Raw genomic sequence first — 15,357 nt, forward strand, 5'->3', positions numbered from 1 at the left:
TTTATTATATCAAATAAAACAACAACAACACTCAGTATTTATTCATTTTAATTGTCTGAAAACATGGAATGAATTAATGATGAATAAATATCTTTGGTGAACTGATTTTGGTGCAAATTATACAAGTGCAAAAGAACAGATTACAACAGAGTTTCATACACGTGCAGCTACATGGCTGATAAAATGCAGAAAAATAAAAAATGTGGATGTAAAAATAAAGTGATATAAAGTATTTTAACAGTTGGATTATTATTCTGTTTTTTTTCTGGTAATTGCAGCTACACTTCCAGTCCGTCGGGGCCTGAAAGAATGGGATAAACTGCCCAAATCCAGGCATGCAAAGCGTATGTAAGAGATGTAACCAGGAGGACTCACAGCTGAAATTGCTGGCAAAAAGGCGTCTACAATGTATTGAATGAGGGGTCTAAATTCTTTTGTGAATAGCAGATCTTAATTGTGGTAATTCTGAGTGATTTTATCTAAATTATCTAAATAAAAATGTCCATTATATCCATTTACAGTTATTTCGTTGTCCTGCGTCAGAAACGCCTCTAAGCTGAAGATCGGAGCTCTGTGGGTTTAGCCGGTCGTGCTGAGTGATCGGTTCCTGAGGGCAGGATCAGTGTTGGCTGGTTTGGATCATGGTAAGATGGCAGGGTTTGCACAGGATCTGCCCGTCCAGCGGGTGGCAGCCGTGTTCGTTCGGCTCCGGGGAGAGAAGCACCGCACACACCTGAAGAACAAGAGAACCTGTCAAACCTCATTCCACTGTTTTAACACACCTTTGTTAAGACCTCCCGAGAACTGGCAGTGACTTTACTCCAGTCTGTGTACGGTTACCAGTGCCAAATCAGAACGATCCATACACCACAAGTATGTGGACACCTTTTCTTATTAGAGGTCCAGATCTGTTAGCCACACCCACTGTTAACAGGTATATTAAAAGTAAATTGTATGCTTCAGTATTTGAGGCAACGATTTATGGGTGGTTTGGGGTTGGGACCCTCCGGTGGCCTGCACAGAGCCCTGACCTCAACCCCAACGAACAAAATCAGGAATGATTGGGGCATCGTTTTGTGCCAACGACAGGGCAACTTCATGTTAATGCCTTTGGTTTTCATATGGGATGTCCAACAAGTTCAGCGTCAGGTGTCCACATACTTTTAGCCTTATAGTCTGGCAGTGATCATGGATTGTAAATGCTAGTATTCTGAACTGTTCCACACCTCACAGCGGTAGCAGTCCTCGTGGAAAGATTGACCGAGACATTCGACCGTGTAGCTGTCCGTCCCGTCCTCTCTGGGGATGATCAGCTCTCCACACACACTGCACTGAGGAGCGTACTTCCTAAATCACACACACACCAAAAACACACCCGGCGTTTATTATATACGGTAAAATCTCAGCCATACTATATGGTGATGGGTGTGGTTCATCCACGCAGCTTGGTGCAGCGTATAAAGTCCAAAACATGTGAGGTGTTGTACCTGTAATAATCCTGCAGGCAGTAAACCTCGCCCACCTCGCCCTGCGCAAAACGCTGCTCTCCGATTGGCTGCTTGCAGGTGGTGCAGACGAAGCAGGGTGGATGGTAGGCTCGTTCTAGCGCCCGGATCACCTGATCCTTAATGAGCTCGCCGCACGCCCAGCACGGCTCCAGGCTGGCCTGGACGCAACGACAGGGCAACACGGGTCAGAATTTAAAACAGTTATTGACAATAAATCAGTTCCAGTACAAATAAAAGGTTCCTGTTTCAGTCCCAATGCTCTCAGTTCACTATATAAGTAGGGAGCAGGGTGGGTCACCAGGTTTTCACACAGACCCTTATATACATATAAACATGCATGTGTACACTTGAGTGAAACGCTTGCTTGGAAGCTGAAGGCCGCCACTTAGAGCTGCTCAAGGGTCCAACCTGATAAATAACTGATTTAAACTATAATAAAGGCTGACCGGGGACTATGTACCTGGTAACAGTCCTCACACAGCGGGAGTCCAGCCTTGTTGTAGTAGGTTCTGCCAGCCAGCGGGACGTTACACTGTCTGCACTGGAAGCAGCCGCTGTGGTAGATTCTGTTCAGCGCCTCGATGGCCTGCTCGCTCAGGGGTACAGGCTTCCGGCAAAATCCACACACATCTGATACAAACACACACACATACACACACACATAATAATAATGATAAAACATTATGGTACTGTGGACTGGTCTGAATCACAGATCTGTGTGTGTGTGTGTGTGTGTGTGTGTGTGTGTGTGTGTGTGTGTGTGACCTGGTGAGACGTCCTCTTCCACTTGCAGTCCGGTCGACTCGTTCTGACTCCAACCAGCAGGAGGCGTCGTCGTCTCCACACGCCCAGGATCAGAGAGCTGCTTCTAATGCACAGCAGAAACAAACCCAGCAGTTCAGATGCGTCACAATCTGACACATTCCTGACCTACAGTTCTACACACTCACACAGGACCACGTTAAGGTCACACGGGCACTCGGGTGGCACAGCGGTCGAATGCCCACCAATGCGGAGAGTCTGAGCCCCTGAGTTCAAGCTCAACAGACCCGAAAGGGCGTGTCTGAGGAGAGCATGGCGTGACTGTCTGTATGTGTGTGTGTGTGTGTGTGTGTGTGCGTGTGTGTGTGTGGGGGGGCGTCTCACCTCGCGTGTGGAAGCTGGTGGTCGGCATTTAAGGTCAGACGGAGGAGGAGCAAAGGGAACATGAGAGACGTCTGAGTCTATAGATGGAGGTGGAGGAGGTGGAGGAGGAAAACAGTCTGGAATTAAGCAACACATGAGAAGATCAAAGCATTCTAGTGCAGATACACCAAACCTCCATTGTCATCAATCAGTCCATCAACCAATCCATGAATCCATCCATCCAATCATCTATCAACCAATCCATCCATCCAATCATCTATCAGCCAATCCATCAATCCATCCATCCATCCAATCATCTAACAGCCAATCTATCCATCCATCCATCCATCCAATCATCTATCAGCCAATCCATCCATCCAATCATCTATCAGCCAATCCCTCCATTCAATCATCTATCAGCCAATCCATCCATCCATCCATCCATCCAATCATCTATCAGCCAATCCATCCATCAATCAGTCCACCATATCTATCCAACCAACCATTCATCCAACTGCAGGTTCATGTATCCATCCAGCCAATCATCTACTCGACTGATGAAGCTTCGTTACCGTCTGGACTCTTTTTCTCCGTTTTCTGCAGATGTCCAGTTCGACCCGCTCTGGACGGTGCCGTGTGCGCAGCTCCATGTTTGCTTTCATCCGTGTGGGGTTTCCTGGCCTCTGTGGGCAAAAGGCTCCGTCCCAAATCCTGACAGGCGCTGGTGGGCGTGGAGGGTTTTCTCTGGGTCCCGGTGGGGCTGACGGGGACGGCCGAATGCTGGGTGATCTGCGGCGTGGGTGTTACCGTGGCTCGGGTCGGGGGTGCCAGGGTGATGAAGACTGAGGAGACCATCCTCTTCTGAGAGGCCGTGGACGTCATGGTGCTGGAAACAGACCAACAAACCAACAAAATGAGTGTGAGTTCACTAAGGGCTCCTGATAAAGAGGTGGTAACACGTCCAACATATCAAATCCACTCATCTCATATCACAGCCGTAAATTCATCAGTACATCAATGCTGAAAATTAAAGCAATAATAATTCATGTATTCATCACGTTCATCCTGTCACATCCTGCCACCCAACCAGTTTTATCAGCCCGTCACGTATCACAGCCGATCGAAGCTCTGCGAACGGAAACAAACCCTCCTTCACCAGATCTTCCATCACACCACGTACACCAGAACTCCAGCGTCCAGCATCAGGAGCTTCCAGGAACCAGTAGTACCAGTCATAGCTCCAAAGGTCCCAGTGTACTAGTTAGGTAACCCTGGTGATATACGTGGAACACAGCATGTACAACCACAATCTGAACCACGAACAGGAACCGTGGAGCTGACAACACACCAAACTCCTCAGAGAAAGCATTCTCAGGTTCTCGGAACCCCCACGCCCACTCTGGAACCAGAACTATAAACTTTGGTAACTTCCATACTAGAACATGGACGTCCTGTTTAAAGCAAAGAACTGGAACCTTCAGAACTGGACCAGATACAGGGTTCTGATAGCACAAAAGCTCTTAAAAAGGTTCCTGCTGTAAAAATACACCTACTGTAAAGCAAAGTATTAACACACACACACACACACACACACACACACACACACACACACACAGCATGCAGCGTTCCTTTACAGCAGATCAGATCACATCCTGGTTCCGAACTTTTCACTCGTGTTTATAAAGCACGAACCTGAAGGACTGAAGCTTCTCCTGTCTGTCTCTCTGTGTCTGTCTCTCTGTGTCTCTGTCTCACCGTGTCTCTCCCCACTCGTCACTCCCACGTCCACACAGAGAGAGAAACTCCAGCGATCTGCACCAGGCCACTCCTTTTCCTCCGTCTATCGTTCCTTCCTCCCTCGTTCCCTCCCCCGGTTCTACCTTGTTCCCGCCCCAGCGCCCCTGTTCGCTTCTCCCCCCTCACAGACGAAGCCAGAAATATTTGGACGAGCGATTTTTACTCTGCAAGAAGAAAGAGAAGTTTATAAATGTTAAGGAGAAGCTGTAAAACTCGCTGCGTTCCCGTTTCCCCACCCCGCGTTCCTCATGTGTTCCAGTCCGCTGTTCTCTCTCTCTGTTCCTGCTGACTGACAGCTCGAGTTTCCCCGCCGTAAAAGGTGAAGAGTTGATCACTGTCCAGGGTCTGTACAATGCCTGGCACGCCCACACACACACACACACACACACACACACACACACACACATGGAGAAACTATTGCACAATGCAGTGCATGTATGTGCATGCACACACACTTGCATTGTGCAACAAACACACACACACACACACACCTTTTATCTGTGAGAATGCAGGAGCATTATGTGACCCTACATGCCTTCCTCTCCAGTCCCTGCTATCTTTAAACACGAGATCAAAAGTATGTGGACAGAAAATAGATTATAAAAATAAATATAAGAATAAATCTATAAACAGATCTAGTCTGATAAGCCTTTTTCAACTCCTAAATACATGCAGAAGGTGGATTGGCTGCTTTTCATCGCTCATAGGTATGACCATGTGAGTAAATAAGTCTCTGTTCGTGGTGTACCTGCAACGGACCCACTGTGACCCTGACCGAGATGGACTGGTTGTTGAAAATGAATGCGTTATGAATCGTACTGGAGAGCTTGTGTCCACTGTTGCAGTCACTGTACAGCCTAAAGGTCCAGGAGCAACAACAGCTCAGCCATGACATCACACAAGACCAAGACAGCTGAAAGACTCACTACTGGGTTCCAGACTACCCCAGGAAACACAACCGTCATCAGGAGCATCGTGGTTCAGGTTTTCACAGGTCTGAGATCACTGGTGAGGTGAGTAGTGTGTCCAACACCAACAACCAACAAATACTCACAATGTTGTTCTTTATAGGGTATAGGGTGGAGCCCAAATTCGAATGGTCCCAAAAAAAAAAGAACCCCTTTATAAGTGGTTTAGTAAGACGTTTGATGAAAGTCGTTCTGAGGAGCTTCAGATTTTTTAGGAGGTTCTCTACGTACCAGTCATTCTATCTGAAACTCCTCAAAGAACCTTCTTACATTTTTTTATTTCTCTCCTTTTCTTCCAGTTTAGTCGTAGCCAGTTCCTCTTCCTCTGCTGGAGACACCGATGGTGTATGAGGAGCGTATACTCTCCTGACACGCCCTCCCTCTGATGTGACCGCTTCTTATCCCCCTGTACTTCAGTGGATCAGAGATTAGAACTAGGCTTGCAGCACCTTGGTGCACCCTAACATTTTTTGACCTTTATATCTTTTAGAAAGTTCCTCAAGTGAAAATGGTTCTACCATGGCATATCACCCACCCGGAGAACCCTTTTTTGCAGTCTAAATGGTTCTGTTTACAAGTGGTACCATCAGGAGTGAAGCTGAGCTTTTCGACTCTTGTCTGTTTTCTTTACTCCATGTCCCTCGTGAAGACGTTCCTCTTTATTTACCCCTTTTATTGCTCTCCACCCCCCACGTTCCCGTCCCTCCGTCCCACAGTATCCTTCACTCAGTTCCTTCCGCCTCTCTTACTTCTATTCGGGAACAGAAGAGGAACTGGCTGTAGTGTGTGAGAATGAGGAGCATGTTCAAGGACGAAGCTGAAACAGAAACCCAAACTCACATCAGTGTGTGTGTGTGTGTGTGTGTGTGTGTAGGGGGGGTGTATTTAGTTTTGGGAACATGATGTGATATGATCTCCGAGCTTTCCAGTGCTTTTGGTGAGCTTATCTTCCCCGTCTGGGAACAGTTTGGCTTCTGAGAGGCGACACAGAACCCCAACACACACACACACACACACACACACACACACAGGAAGTCAGAGGGGGGAACGAGGCCACGTACCAGAGAGGAAAAAAAGAGAGAAATGGAAAGACGAAGAGGGAGGTCGTGTTAAACCAACAGGGGGAGGGAGGGAGTGTGTGTGTGTGTGTGTGTGTGTGTGGAATGGAATGTGTAAGTGATGTCACACATGCAAGAGGGAGCATGCCCAATGATGATATCACCCCCCCCCCCCCCCCCCCCAGTCCAAACCACCCACCCCCAGCATCACATCTGCCAAAAACATCCCAAAAAAAGACAAAAGGGAGAAAAGAAAACAAAAGTGTGTGTGTGTGTGTGAGAGAGAGTGTGTGTGTGTGAGAGAGAGTGTGTGTGTGTGTGTGTGTGAGAGAGAGTGTGTGTGTGTGAGAGAGAGTGTGTGTGTGTGTGTGTGTGTGTAAAGGAAAGCAGATCGGGATATATCCGCAGCATCAGCAAATTCACTCACGTTACATTTCATCTCATTTACATAAATGATTTAATAATAGAAGTAATTCTATCCAGATTCGTCTGTGCCAATCCACCTTCTGCAGATTTATGAAAGGATGGGAGGAAACACACACAGACCCCTCACAGTGATAGATCTAAGATGAGGATTGAACCCATGTCCTTGTGACCCAGGTTGCTGTGCGGCACTCACTCACACAGTGCTGGTTCAGTCACGGTTTATATACACGTGTGTGTGTGTGTGTGTGTGTAACCGCAGTTTAACTAAAACACCGTAACATGAGTCACTGTGTAACCATCCTGCACACACACACACACACACACACACACACACACACACACAGCGGGTGAGTAAATGTGTATGATAAATGTTTACTGAAGCTCTGACTGATGTTGAGTGAGATCAGTTCTGCTCTCTGTCGCTGGTTTATAACCGTGTGGTTAAAACGATGATTCAACAAACCAAAAAGCACAAAGCAGAGCTAAACTACACGGCCAAAAGTATCTGGACGCCTGAGCGCGAGCCTGTCGGACGTCCTGTTTTGAAATCAAACTGTATTAACACAGACTGACCCTCTGTGTGATCTTTTCATCCAGAACAACAGCCGCTCTTCTGTTACTGAGAAGCTTCTCACAAGTGTGTGTGTGTGGGAATTTGTGCCCCGTTTAGTCTCAGTCGATGTTCCAGTTAATCCCAGAGCTGTTGAGTGGGGTTGAGGTCAGGGCTCTGTGCAGGACGCTGGAGTGTTTTTGTAATAAGACGTCCGACAAGCTCACTGACCGGCGTCCGAATACATTCGGTCACATAAATATAAACATGAACATGATTCACTGAGGGACGTTCAGAGTCAGAAGCTTTTCCTTCTTTTTATTTTATTAATATTTAGTCAGATACATAAAAACATTAATGTGAGATTAAAGTCGTTCCTTCACATCAGCAAAATGTTGCATTTATTAATAAATAAAATCATTTACAGTATTTAAGTGTCACAAATTTCTAACATTAAAATAATAGTTTATTAATTCCTAATGTAATAAAGATTCGTCTTCACTCTGGTCTTCACACGTCCAGAGACGAGAGCAGCTTTATCTTCATCTCATCTATTTTTTACACCGTATTTAAACATATACACTCACACACACCTCACACACACACACACACACACTTTCAGATCTGTGGTGCATCAGACAATTTTGTCATGACAAAAAGAATTTGATCTAAAATTCTCCAGTTTTAAGCTCCCTGAGCAGCTGAGAGTTCCAGAACTTACAGTCTGATTGTAAATAGAGTTCCTGAAATTCTCTTCTGATTTTAGAAAGTGTCCTGATGCTTCATAAACATAAAAAACCTTTGTTATACTTCAAATGTGATTCCAAAGAGGAACCAGAAGAACTCTACAGCAGTGAGAGGAAAAATCTGGAACTTTCTTTAATCTCTACATTGGAAACAAAACCTCAAAATTATTATTTTTATTCTGTTAAAACAAAAACAAAAATGTTGGTGTATTTTAAACACCATATAAGAAAATGTGGGTGTGTTTTGAAAGCCAAATATGAAAATGTGGGTGTGTTTTGAAAGCCAAATATGAAAATGTGGGTGTGTTTTGAAAGCCAAATATGAAAATGTGGGTGTGTTTTGAAAGCCAAATATGAAAATGTGGGTGTGTTTTGAAAGCCAAATATGAAAATGTGGGTGTGTTTTGAAAGCCAAATATGAAAATGTGGGTGTGTTTTGAAAGCCAAATATGAAAATGTGGGTGTGTTTTGAAAGCCAAATATGAAAATGTGGGTGTAGTTGAAATGCCATATATGGAAATGTGGGTGTGTTTTAGATCTCGTATATGAATTTGTGCGGGTGTTTTAAAGACCATATATGGAAATGTAAACCAGTATTTAATTCCATATATGGAAGTTACAGAATTTCATCAACACCATTTTCATAACCAAAACCAAGAAATTTAAGGTTAAGGGCCCTGCTGAGGGGCCCAACAGTGGCACACTGGTTAAAGTGGAGTTTGTCCCAGCATCAATTACCAGTCCAGTATTAAACCAGTTAAGCTACCACCCCCCAGGCACTGCATCATGTTCATCTGCATAGATTTTACTAGGTAACGTTCTAGACTTCCAGTTAGTTTTAATCCATTTTCTCCCAGTTTGGATGTTACCAGCTCCCACCACCAAGTCTCCCATAATACACAACAGCTAATAAATCCTCTGTCAGCCACCGCTGCATAGTTCTCTTGTGTGTGATTCTCCAGGTCGAATCTGGAACCCGGTGGTCGCATAGCGATGAAGAAACGTCTGAAACGTCTGACGTGACCTGAGACGCGGCGAGGACAGAACCATCCTCAGTTAGGTCTCCTCACACGGCGTAGTTCTCCAGAGCTTTCTGCCTCATGACGTCCCACAGCAGCATGCTGAGCACGGTGTGAGGTGCCAGGCGCATGAACACAGGACCCATGCCCTTATAGAGCCCCAGCACGCCCTCCGCCCGGCTCACTTTCACCAGACAGTCCAGGAACCCGGTGTAGAAACGACCCTGAGGAGCACAACACAGTGAGGAGCACAACACAGTGAGGAGCACAACACAGTGAGGAGCACAACACAGTGAGGAGCACAACACAGTGAGGAGCACAGCTGGGCTCGTACACTACAGGAGCTTTGTTGTGATTTCTCCTCCCAGCTCCCAATTTAGACATACCTTCTTCAGCTCATCCACAGGCTGGTTATACAGTCTTGTACTGATGACATCAAAGGGCGTCATGGTGATCGCCACGGCAACACCACTAACCATAGCTGCCATCAGGGCAACCAGCCAGCTGTCAGGACTGAACCACTGCAGGAGAAAGGGGGGGGGGGGGGGGGAGTCAGTATCATGGTACCATCCGAGGGTGTAAAGAACTACCGGTGTGTGTGTGTGTGTGTACTCTCACCTGTGTGTGTGTGAGCCACTTTTTGGCGGAGCTGAACGTGGCGAGTTGAGCAGCCGAGCCCACCATAACCCTGGGCACGGCCCCGTTCACACCCCTCCACAGGCCGACCACGCCCTCCCGCCTGTATATGGTAGCAAAAGCACTGGAGATTCCCTACAACACAAAACCAGACGCCTTAATTCATACAGGGTAACAGTCACGTCCCAAAATACCACAGCTGGGGGTACGGGGTACAGCTCAGCGGATATAGTACCAGACTAGCAATCAGGAGGTCATGGGTTCCAGCTCCATGTTCGCCAGGATGGGCCCTTGTAGTCACAGTTATTCATTAATATGAGACACACATTCACAATCGTTTCATTTCATTGTATTCCCATTTACCGCTTTATCCTGGTCAGGGTTGCAGCGTGTCCAGCTCCACTGGGAAACACTGGACGTAAGGCATGAATCCATCGCAGGGCTGGGACAGACCTTCCCTAAAACCTTTACACATCTTATCAAGGGCAAAGTCCAAAATTAGTGCTGACATGGTGTGTGTGTGTGTGTGTGTGACCTAGCAAATGTTTCACAATGCTAAGTGTGTGTGTGTGTGAGTCTGTTTAATGATTGTCGGCAGGCAACTAGGCGCCCCGCCTGTATTTGCTGATCTGTGATTGGCTGCAGCTGCTGACCAGAGGGAGGTGTGTGCAGGAGACCCATGTGGAAACGTGCACGCACACGCACACACACACACACACGCACACACACACACAGCAACTGTTTGTTATATTGATGAAGCAAGAAGACGAGGACAGACAGTAAAGGACGGACAGATCACCTCCCTGCACCCGTAACACACATTACTACTGTCTGATCAAAGCGGCAGCAGGAGTGGTGGAGGAGTACAGAGAGTACAGCGTGTTCCTCCATATGTATTAAAGCACTCTGTCGAATTTCGCCGCAGACCGTTACGCGTGTGCTAGTCCGTGACGGGACAGTCGGACTCACCTGATGGTTGTGCTGGTGCCCCACAGCGATGGTCGCCACGGTCTGCGCCTGCAGGTGTGTTTTCACCTGTGGAGAACCCACACACACACACACACACACACACACACACACACACACACACACACTATTATACAGTACACTAAAATCACGTTTAAAGAAGCGTCGCTCTGGAGCAGGGTGTTGGTGGACTACTGGAATTTGTTATCAGAGCGTCTCCATTGTGATTACCCCCAAATACAGGAGCAGCAAGTGGATATGTCTAGGAGCAACAACTGCTCAGCCATGAAGCCACACGAGCTGAAAGAACAGGCTGCAAAAAAATGCTCATCTGTCCTCAGCGACAGCACCTACTACTGGGTTCCACACTGCTCCTGGAAGCAAGTTCAGCTCAAGAACAGTTCATCAGGAGCATCTACACAGACCTAACCTAACACACAGGCTGGAGTGGTGTAAAGCACAGCAACACTGGACTCCGGAGCTATCTGAGGTGACGAGTCCAGTGTGAAGCTCTCCAGTATAATCCAGAGGAAGGCTGTTAGAATAGCAGCAGCAGGTCACTCAGTGGAATGAGATGTGAGGTTCAGGTCATTAACGGTCACCACTTGATCACGTACGTGGACACTCACCGAATCGTTCTTCACGGAAAACTGTCTCACCCCCTCACACCCTTTCCCACTGGATGTAAAGGTGTGGTTGTATGACTTTCCAGTACAGTGAACGCCACTTCCCTTCCACAACAAACCCCACCCAGCTCAGCACTGACCACATCCAAACTGTCCCAGTCAGGACCAGAACCAACACCAACACAAGAATGAGTCCAACACCAACACAAAACCAATTTCCACACCAGCTCAACACAAGATCAACACCCATGCCATCTAACACTAACATGAGATCAAGACCCACGCCAAACAACACCAACACAAGACTAAGAATCACACCAACTAACACCAACACACTACCAAGACCTACATGAACCTTGACCTACACAAGAACGAGTCCAACACCAGCTTCCACCAACATGAGACCAAGACCCCCGTGTTCTTATCTTGGTTTCAGTTCAGGTCTTAGTCTTATCTTAGTATTGGTTTCTGTTAGTACGGGTCTTGTTCATGTCTTGGTGTTGGTTAGTATTAGGAATGTAGCCCTTGACATTAATCCATCAGCTCTACTGCCACTCACAGATGAACACATTTCCTGGTTGATCACATGATCACAAGCGTGTGTGTTCTGTTACGCTGGTTTGTCTGTATATATAAATATATTTATATATAAGTGGATGATTATATTTAGTGACCCAGACGGAGGCAGGAACCCAGAGGCAGGAGTGTGATAGAGTTTCAGGAGATCAGAGGAGGGGGAATCATCACCACCACTGATGGACGAGAGACGTGTGGACGAGAGCCCACCCAGTGCAGTGACCCGTTCTGTTCTGGGTTTGTTTTCCTCTGAGCTCCGGAGGGTTGAGGGGTTTTTCTGCTGAACGCTGCTGACTGATTTCATGCCCTGTAACACGACTACATGTGCAGCGGGGGACAGAAGATCAGGATTGGGGGGTGGGGGGGGTTAAATAGTTCTGCACAGTAAGTGAGAATGTTTTCATGTGAACTTTGACCCAGTGACTCGAACCTTCTGGCTGAATATTTCAGTTCAGCACGTCGCACCACTGACTCAAAACCTACAGCGGCAAATTCTCACCCAGTGCTCAGTGTTACTGTAAAGATCTTAATGGTCACATGACCTACAGGGTCGATATTATACTTAAACATCACCGTATATCACCAAACTTCCCAGCGTTCCTGTATGACACTGCGTCCTGGTTTCTAATTAACACCATGTGATACAATGTGGGGAAATAATCGAATAGGAATAAGTTTTCTTCCCATGTTGCAATTCTCTCGCCGCTTGCACCACCTCCACCCCGGCCTAGGAGAGCTTAGACTATCACGCGGCCGCTCTGACACACCCGCAGTCTCCGGCCAGCCAATCATTTCACCTGGCAGTGGTGGAGTCTTACAGAGAGTCACACTGTGAACTGAGAGACACTATACCCCTGTAAACCCCAAACACTCACCAGGTAAGCAGGAGAGGCGATGAAGGCCCCCAGCGCCCCCGCGGCTGCCCCCGCCGCCACGTTCCCACCGGGCAGATCGGCGAGACCCGAGGCTTGCGTGTACGAGAAGAAGCTGAGCCTGACTCCGTTCATCAGCCCCTGATACAGCAGCCCGGCGCCGAGACCCTTCTGCAGTCCGCGGAGTCCGTCAGTACGTCCCACCAACCACAGAGCCTGCAGGACCCCGCGGTAGTGCTGATGGTAGGAGCCGCGAGCCTGTAACTCGCCCTGCAGCTGCAGACGGGTCTTCACCACCTCCAGCGGGTTGGTGAACACACACGCGCCGCAGCAGGCCAAGGAGCCCAGCGTGAAGTCCAGAGGCGGCCATAACGCCCGGGGCCGATCAGAAGGGCCTGAGGGTTGGCGCGGGATGGAACTCGGGGTGAAAAATGGCATTTTTGTTGGGTAGCTGATGATCTGTGAGCCGGTCATTTCTGGATCACAGTTGGCTGCAGCGATGGGAAGATTTACAGCTCCTTCAGCATCGGTTAAACATGTTGAGCAGGGTTTGTTTGTGCGTTTTGTTTGCTGACAGGAAGTTCTTGCAACACACCTGAGATTATTAAGCTCACATGAGAGCTATTATTCATAACGCAGCTCCGCCCGTTCAGATCTGTAAAGTAAACGTACGCAAAGATTAGATTCCACCCTGGAGAGTAAACGCCAACGCTGGAAGAACAAAAAATGTATGAAAGTCTGTAACATACAATCGAGGTCAGAAGTTTACATACACTTGTAAGTAACACGCTTTTAATTACAGTCCTGAGAGCCTGAAACCCAACAACAACTGTGGAGTGATGAACAGATCCCAGAAATAAACATCATAGATTTGTAAAACTTCTTAGAACTATTTTTAATCAACTTCAGGTCCCAATTGGAAGACAAAGCAAGGCATTAAACCCACAGCACTGTACCTGCTGTCAAGTCCCCACCGCTAGTATCATGTTATTGTGTTGTTTTGTTACCAGTAAAGCAATAAAAAACGTAAAATTATTATTAATTTAGGAGTTCCATCAAGACATTAACTCAAATCGAAACTATTTTGTTAAGACCAACCCAAAGTCCTAACCGTAGATCTACAGATAATATGTCATTATCCATATGTCAAGCATGTGTGGAATCTAGGAAAAAGAGCCAAGAAACATACAACAGGTGTATCAGATGTGCTGTATGTATATTTTTTGATACACTGGGTTTTTTCCAATCATACAGTCACAGAAAAATCATTCAAATCCAAGCTTCTAAAAAGTAAATGCAAATGTTTGGCCTCGATTGTAGGTGCATGTTTGACATTATTTTACCTCCTGAGTTTTCATTTGTGTAAAAATATCTGAAATTCTGAGATTTGGGTATGTTTAAATAGTCATGCAACACCGGAAAAGTATTATTATTATTATTATTATTATTATTATTATTATTAGTTTACAGTGACACACTGGATGTCTGTGTCCTGTAATTAATATTTAGCACGACCTGCACCATAAATCTCAGTGCCATCTATGCAAAAGTGGCAAAGAAATAAAAAAGAATAATATTATATAATAATAAATAATAAATATGATCAAATCCGCATGAGATGCATAACAACATTAAGAAGTTTTTATATACAAACGACAAAAAAAAGTAAAATTATACATTAATAATAATAATACATTTTATTTATATAGCGCTTTTCAAGATACTCAAAGACGCTTTACATAAGACAAATAATCAAAACAAATACATACATCATACAAATCATAGTACAAAATCAAAATAGTACATCAACATCAAGAATAATTAAGATAAAAACAAAGAGAGCAGCATAAGACAGTTCATTAAAAATAAGCTAAATTATGAGAGAGAACAACAAATATAGAACAATTTCTTAAAATTAGACAGAAACAGGACAGATTCACATGCAATCAGGAAACTGAAAACTTTACAAGTTTTAGGATCTAGGACTTCACATTTCTGTCGTGATCTAAGTATAAAAACTATTAAAAAGAATAGCAAAAATAAAAGCATTTATTTCGTGTTGTTACAAGTTAAATGCCACTCAGTTCAGAAGTGCTTGTTTTGCTTCTCCAGAATGTAAATATTATGAATAAGATGATAATAAATGATAATAAATGAATATAAATAAAGATAAATAAACTTACCTCCGCACTGCTGCTTTCTGTCTGACAGGCGGTGAGTAAACATGCGGCTCAAACCTGAATCAACCTGATTCAACCCGCACTAAGCCCGCCCACTCATCCCCTCGGCCAATCACACAGCGGGATTCTTCGCTTACTTCATAATGGGGTTTAAATCTAGCCAATCAGATCCCACTTTCATTCTATTCATCGATTCGGTGCCAAGTACACTTTGGCTCTGTCCCAATTCTGCATAGTAGTGTGCCTAATAATTAGCGGGCTGTGTTTCAATTCTACTACTACTTTTCGATACTCGTTGATAATA

The 15,357-nt window shown here is 45.8% G+C and overlaps 2 protein-coding genes across 3 annotated transcripts; both read right to left on the reverse strand.

Annotated features, from left to right (window-relative positions):
* Positions 1-31: 31 nt before the first annotated feature.
* fblim1 (filamin binding LIM protein 1) lies at positions 32-4,474 on the reverse strand. Of its 2 annotated transcripts, none has more exons than XM_062986514.1 (8): positions 4,326-4,474; positions 3,206-3,519; positions 2,655-2,731; positions 2,274-2,376; positions 1,969-2,138; positions 1,488-1,666; positions 1,227-1,347; positions 32-733 (listed from the first exon to the last, which is right to left on the reverse strand). In XM_062986514.1, exons 2-8 carry the CDS (start codon positions 3,513-3,515, stop codon positions 620-622), a joined length of 1,074 nt encoding a protein of 357 aa, XP_062842584.1. In that variant the 5' UTR covers positions 3,516-3,519; positions 4,326-4,474; the 3' UTR covers positions 32-619. The 2 variants fall into 2 exon arrangements, with proteins under 2 accessions (XP_062842584.1, XP_062842583.1); XM_062986513.1 differs by having other exon boundaries at positions 2,655-2,770.
* Positions 4,475-7,742: 3,268 nt separating this feature from the next.
* On the reverse strand, positions 7,743-15,337 carry slc25a34 (solute carrier family 25 member 34). The gene is made up of 6 exons (XM_062986492.1): positions 15,057-15,337; positions 12,877-13,528; positions 10,803-10,868; positions 9,816-9,968; positions 9,584-9,718; positions 7,743-9,421 (listed from the first exon to the last, which is right to left on the reverse strand). The coding sequence occupies exons 2-6, from the start codon at positions 13,345-13,347 to the stop codon at positions 9,245-9,247; spliced, it is 1,002 nt and encodes a 333-aa protein (XP_062842562.1). The 5' UTR covers positions 13,348-13,528; positions 15,057-15,337; the 3' UTR covers positions 7,743-9,244.
* Between the last annotated feature and the right edge of the window lie 20 nt (positions 15,338-15,357).

Source organism: Trichomycterus rosablanca, chromosome 24 (assembly GCF_030014385.1).
Source record: "Trichomycterus rosablanca isolate fTriRos1 chromosome 24, fTriRos1.hap1, whole genome shotgun sequence".
NCBI lineage: Eukaryota > Metazoa > Chordata > Actinopteri > Siluriformes > Trichomycteridae > Trichomycterus > Trichomycterus rosablanca.

Coding starts and splice junctions, on each gene's coding strand:
- fblim1 (XM_062986513.1), bottom strand. CDS start 3,515: ATGACGTCCACGGCCTCTCAGAAGAGGATGGTCTCCTCAGTCTTCATC. Junction 2,139..2,273: donor GGAAGAGGACGTCTCACCAG/GTCACACACACA, acceptor TGTTTGTATCAG/ATGTGTGTGGATTTTGCCGG. Junction 1,348..1,487: donor TGCCTGCAGGATTATTACAG/GTACAACACCTC, acceptor TGTGTGATTTAG/GAAGTACGCTCCTCAGTGCA.
- slc25a34 (XM_062986492.1), bottom strand. CDS start 13,347: ATGACCGGCTCACAGATCATCAGCTACCCAACAAAAATGCCATTTTTC. Junction 9,719..9,815: donor AGTGGCTCACACACACACAG/GTGAGAGTACAC, acceptor TTTCTCCTGCAG/TGGTTCAGTCCTGACAGCTG. Junction 9,422..9,583: donor CTGTGGATGAGCTGAAGAAG/GTATGTCTAAAT, acceptor TGTGCTCCTCAG/GGTCGTTTCTACACCGGGTT.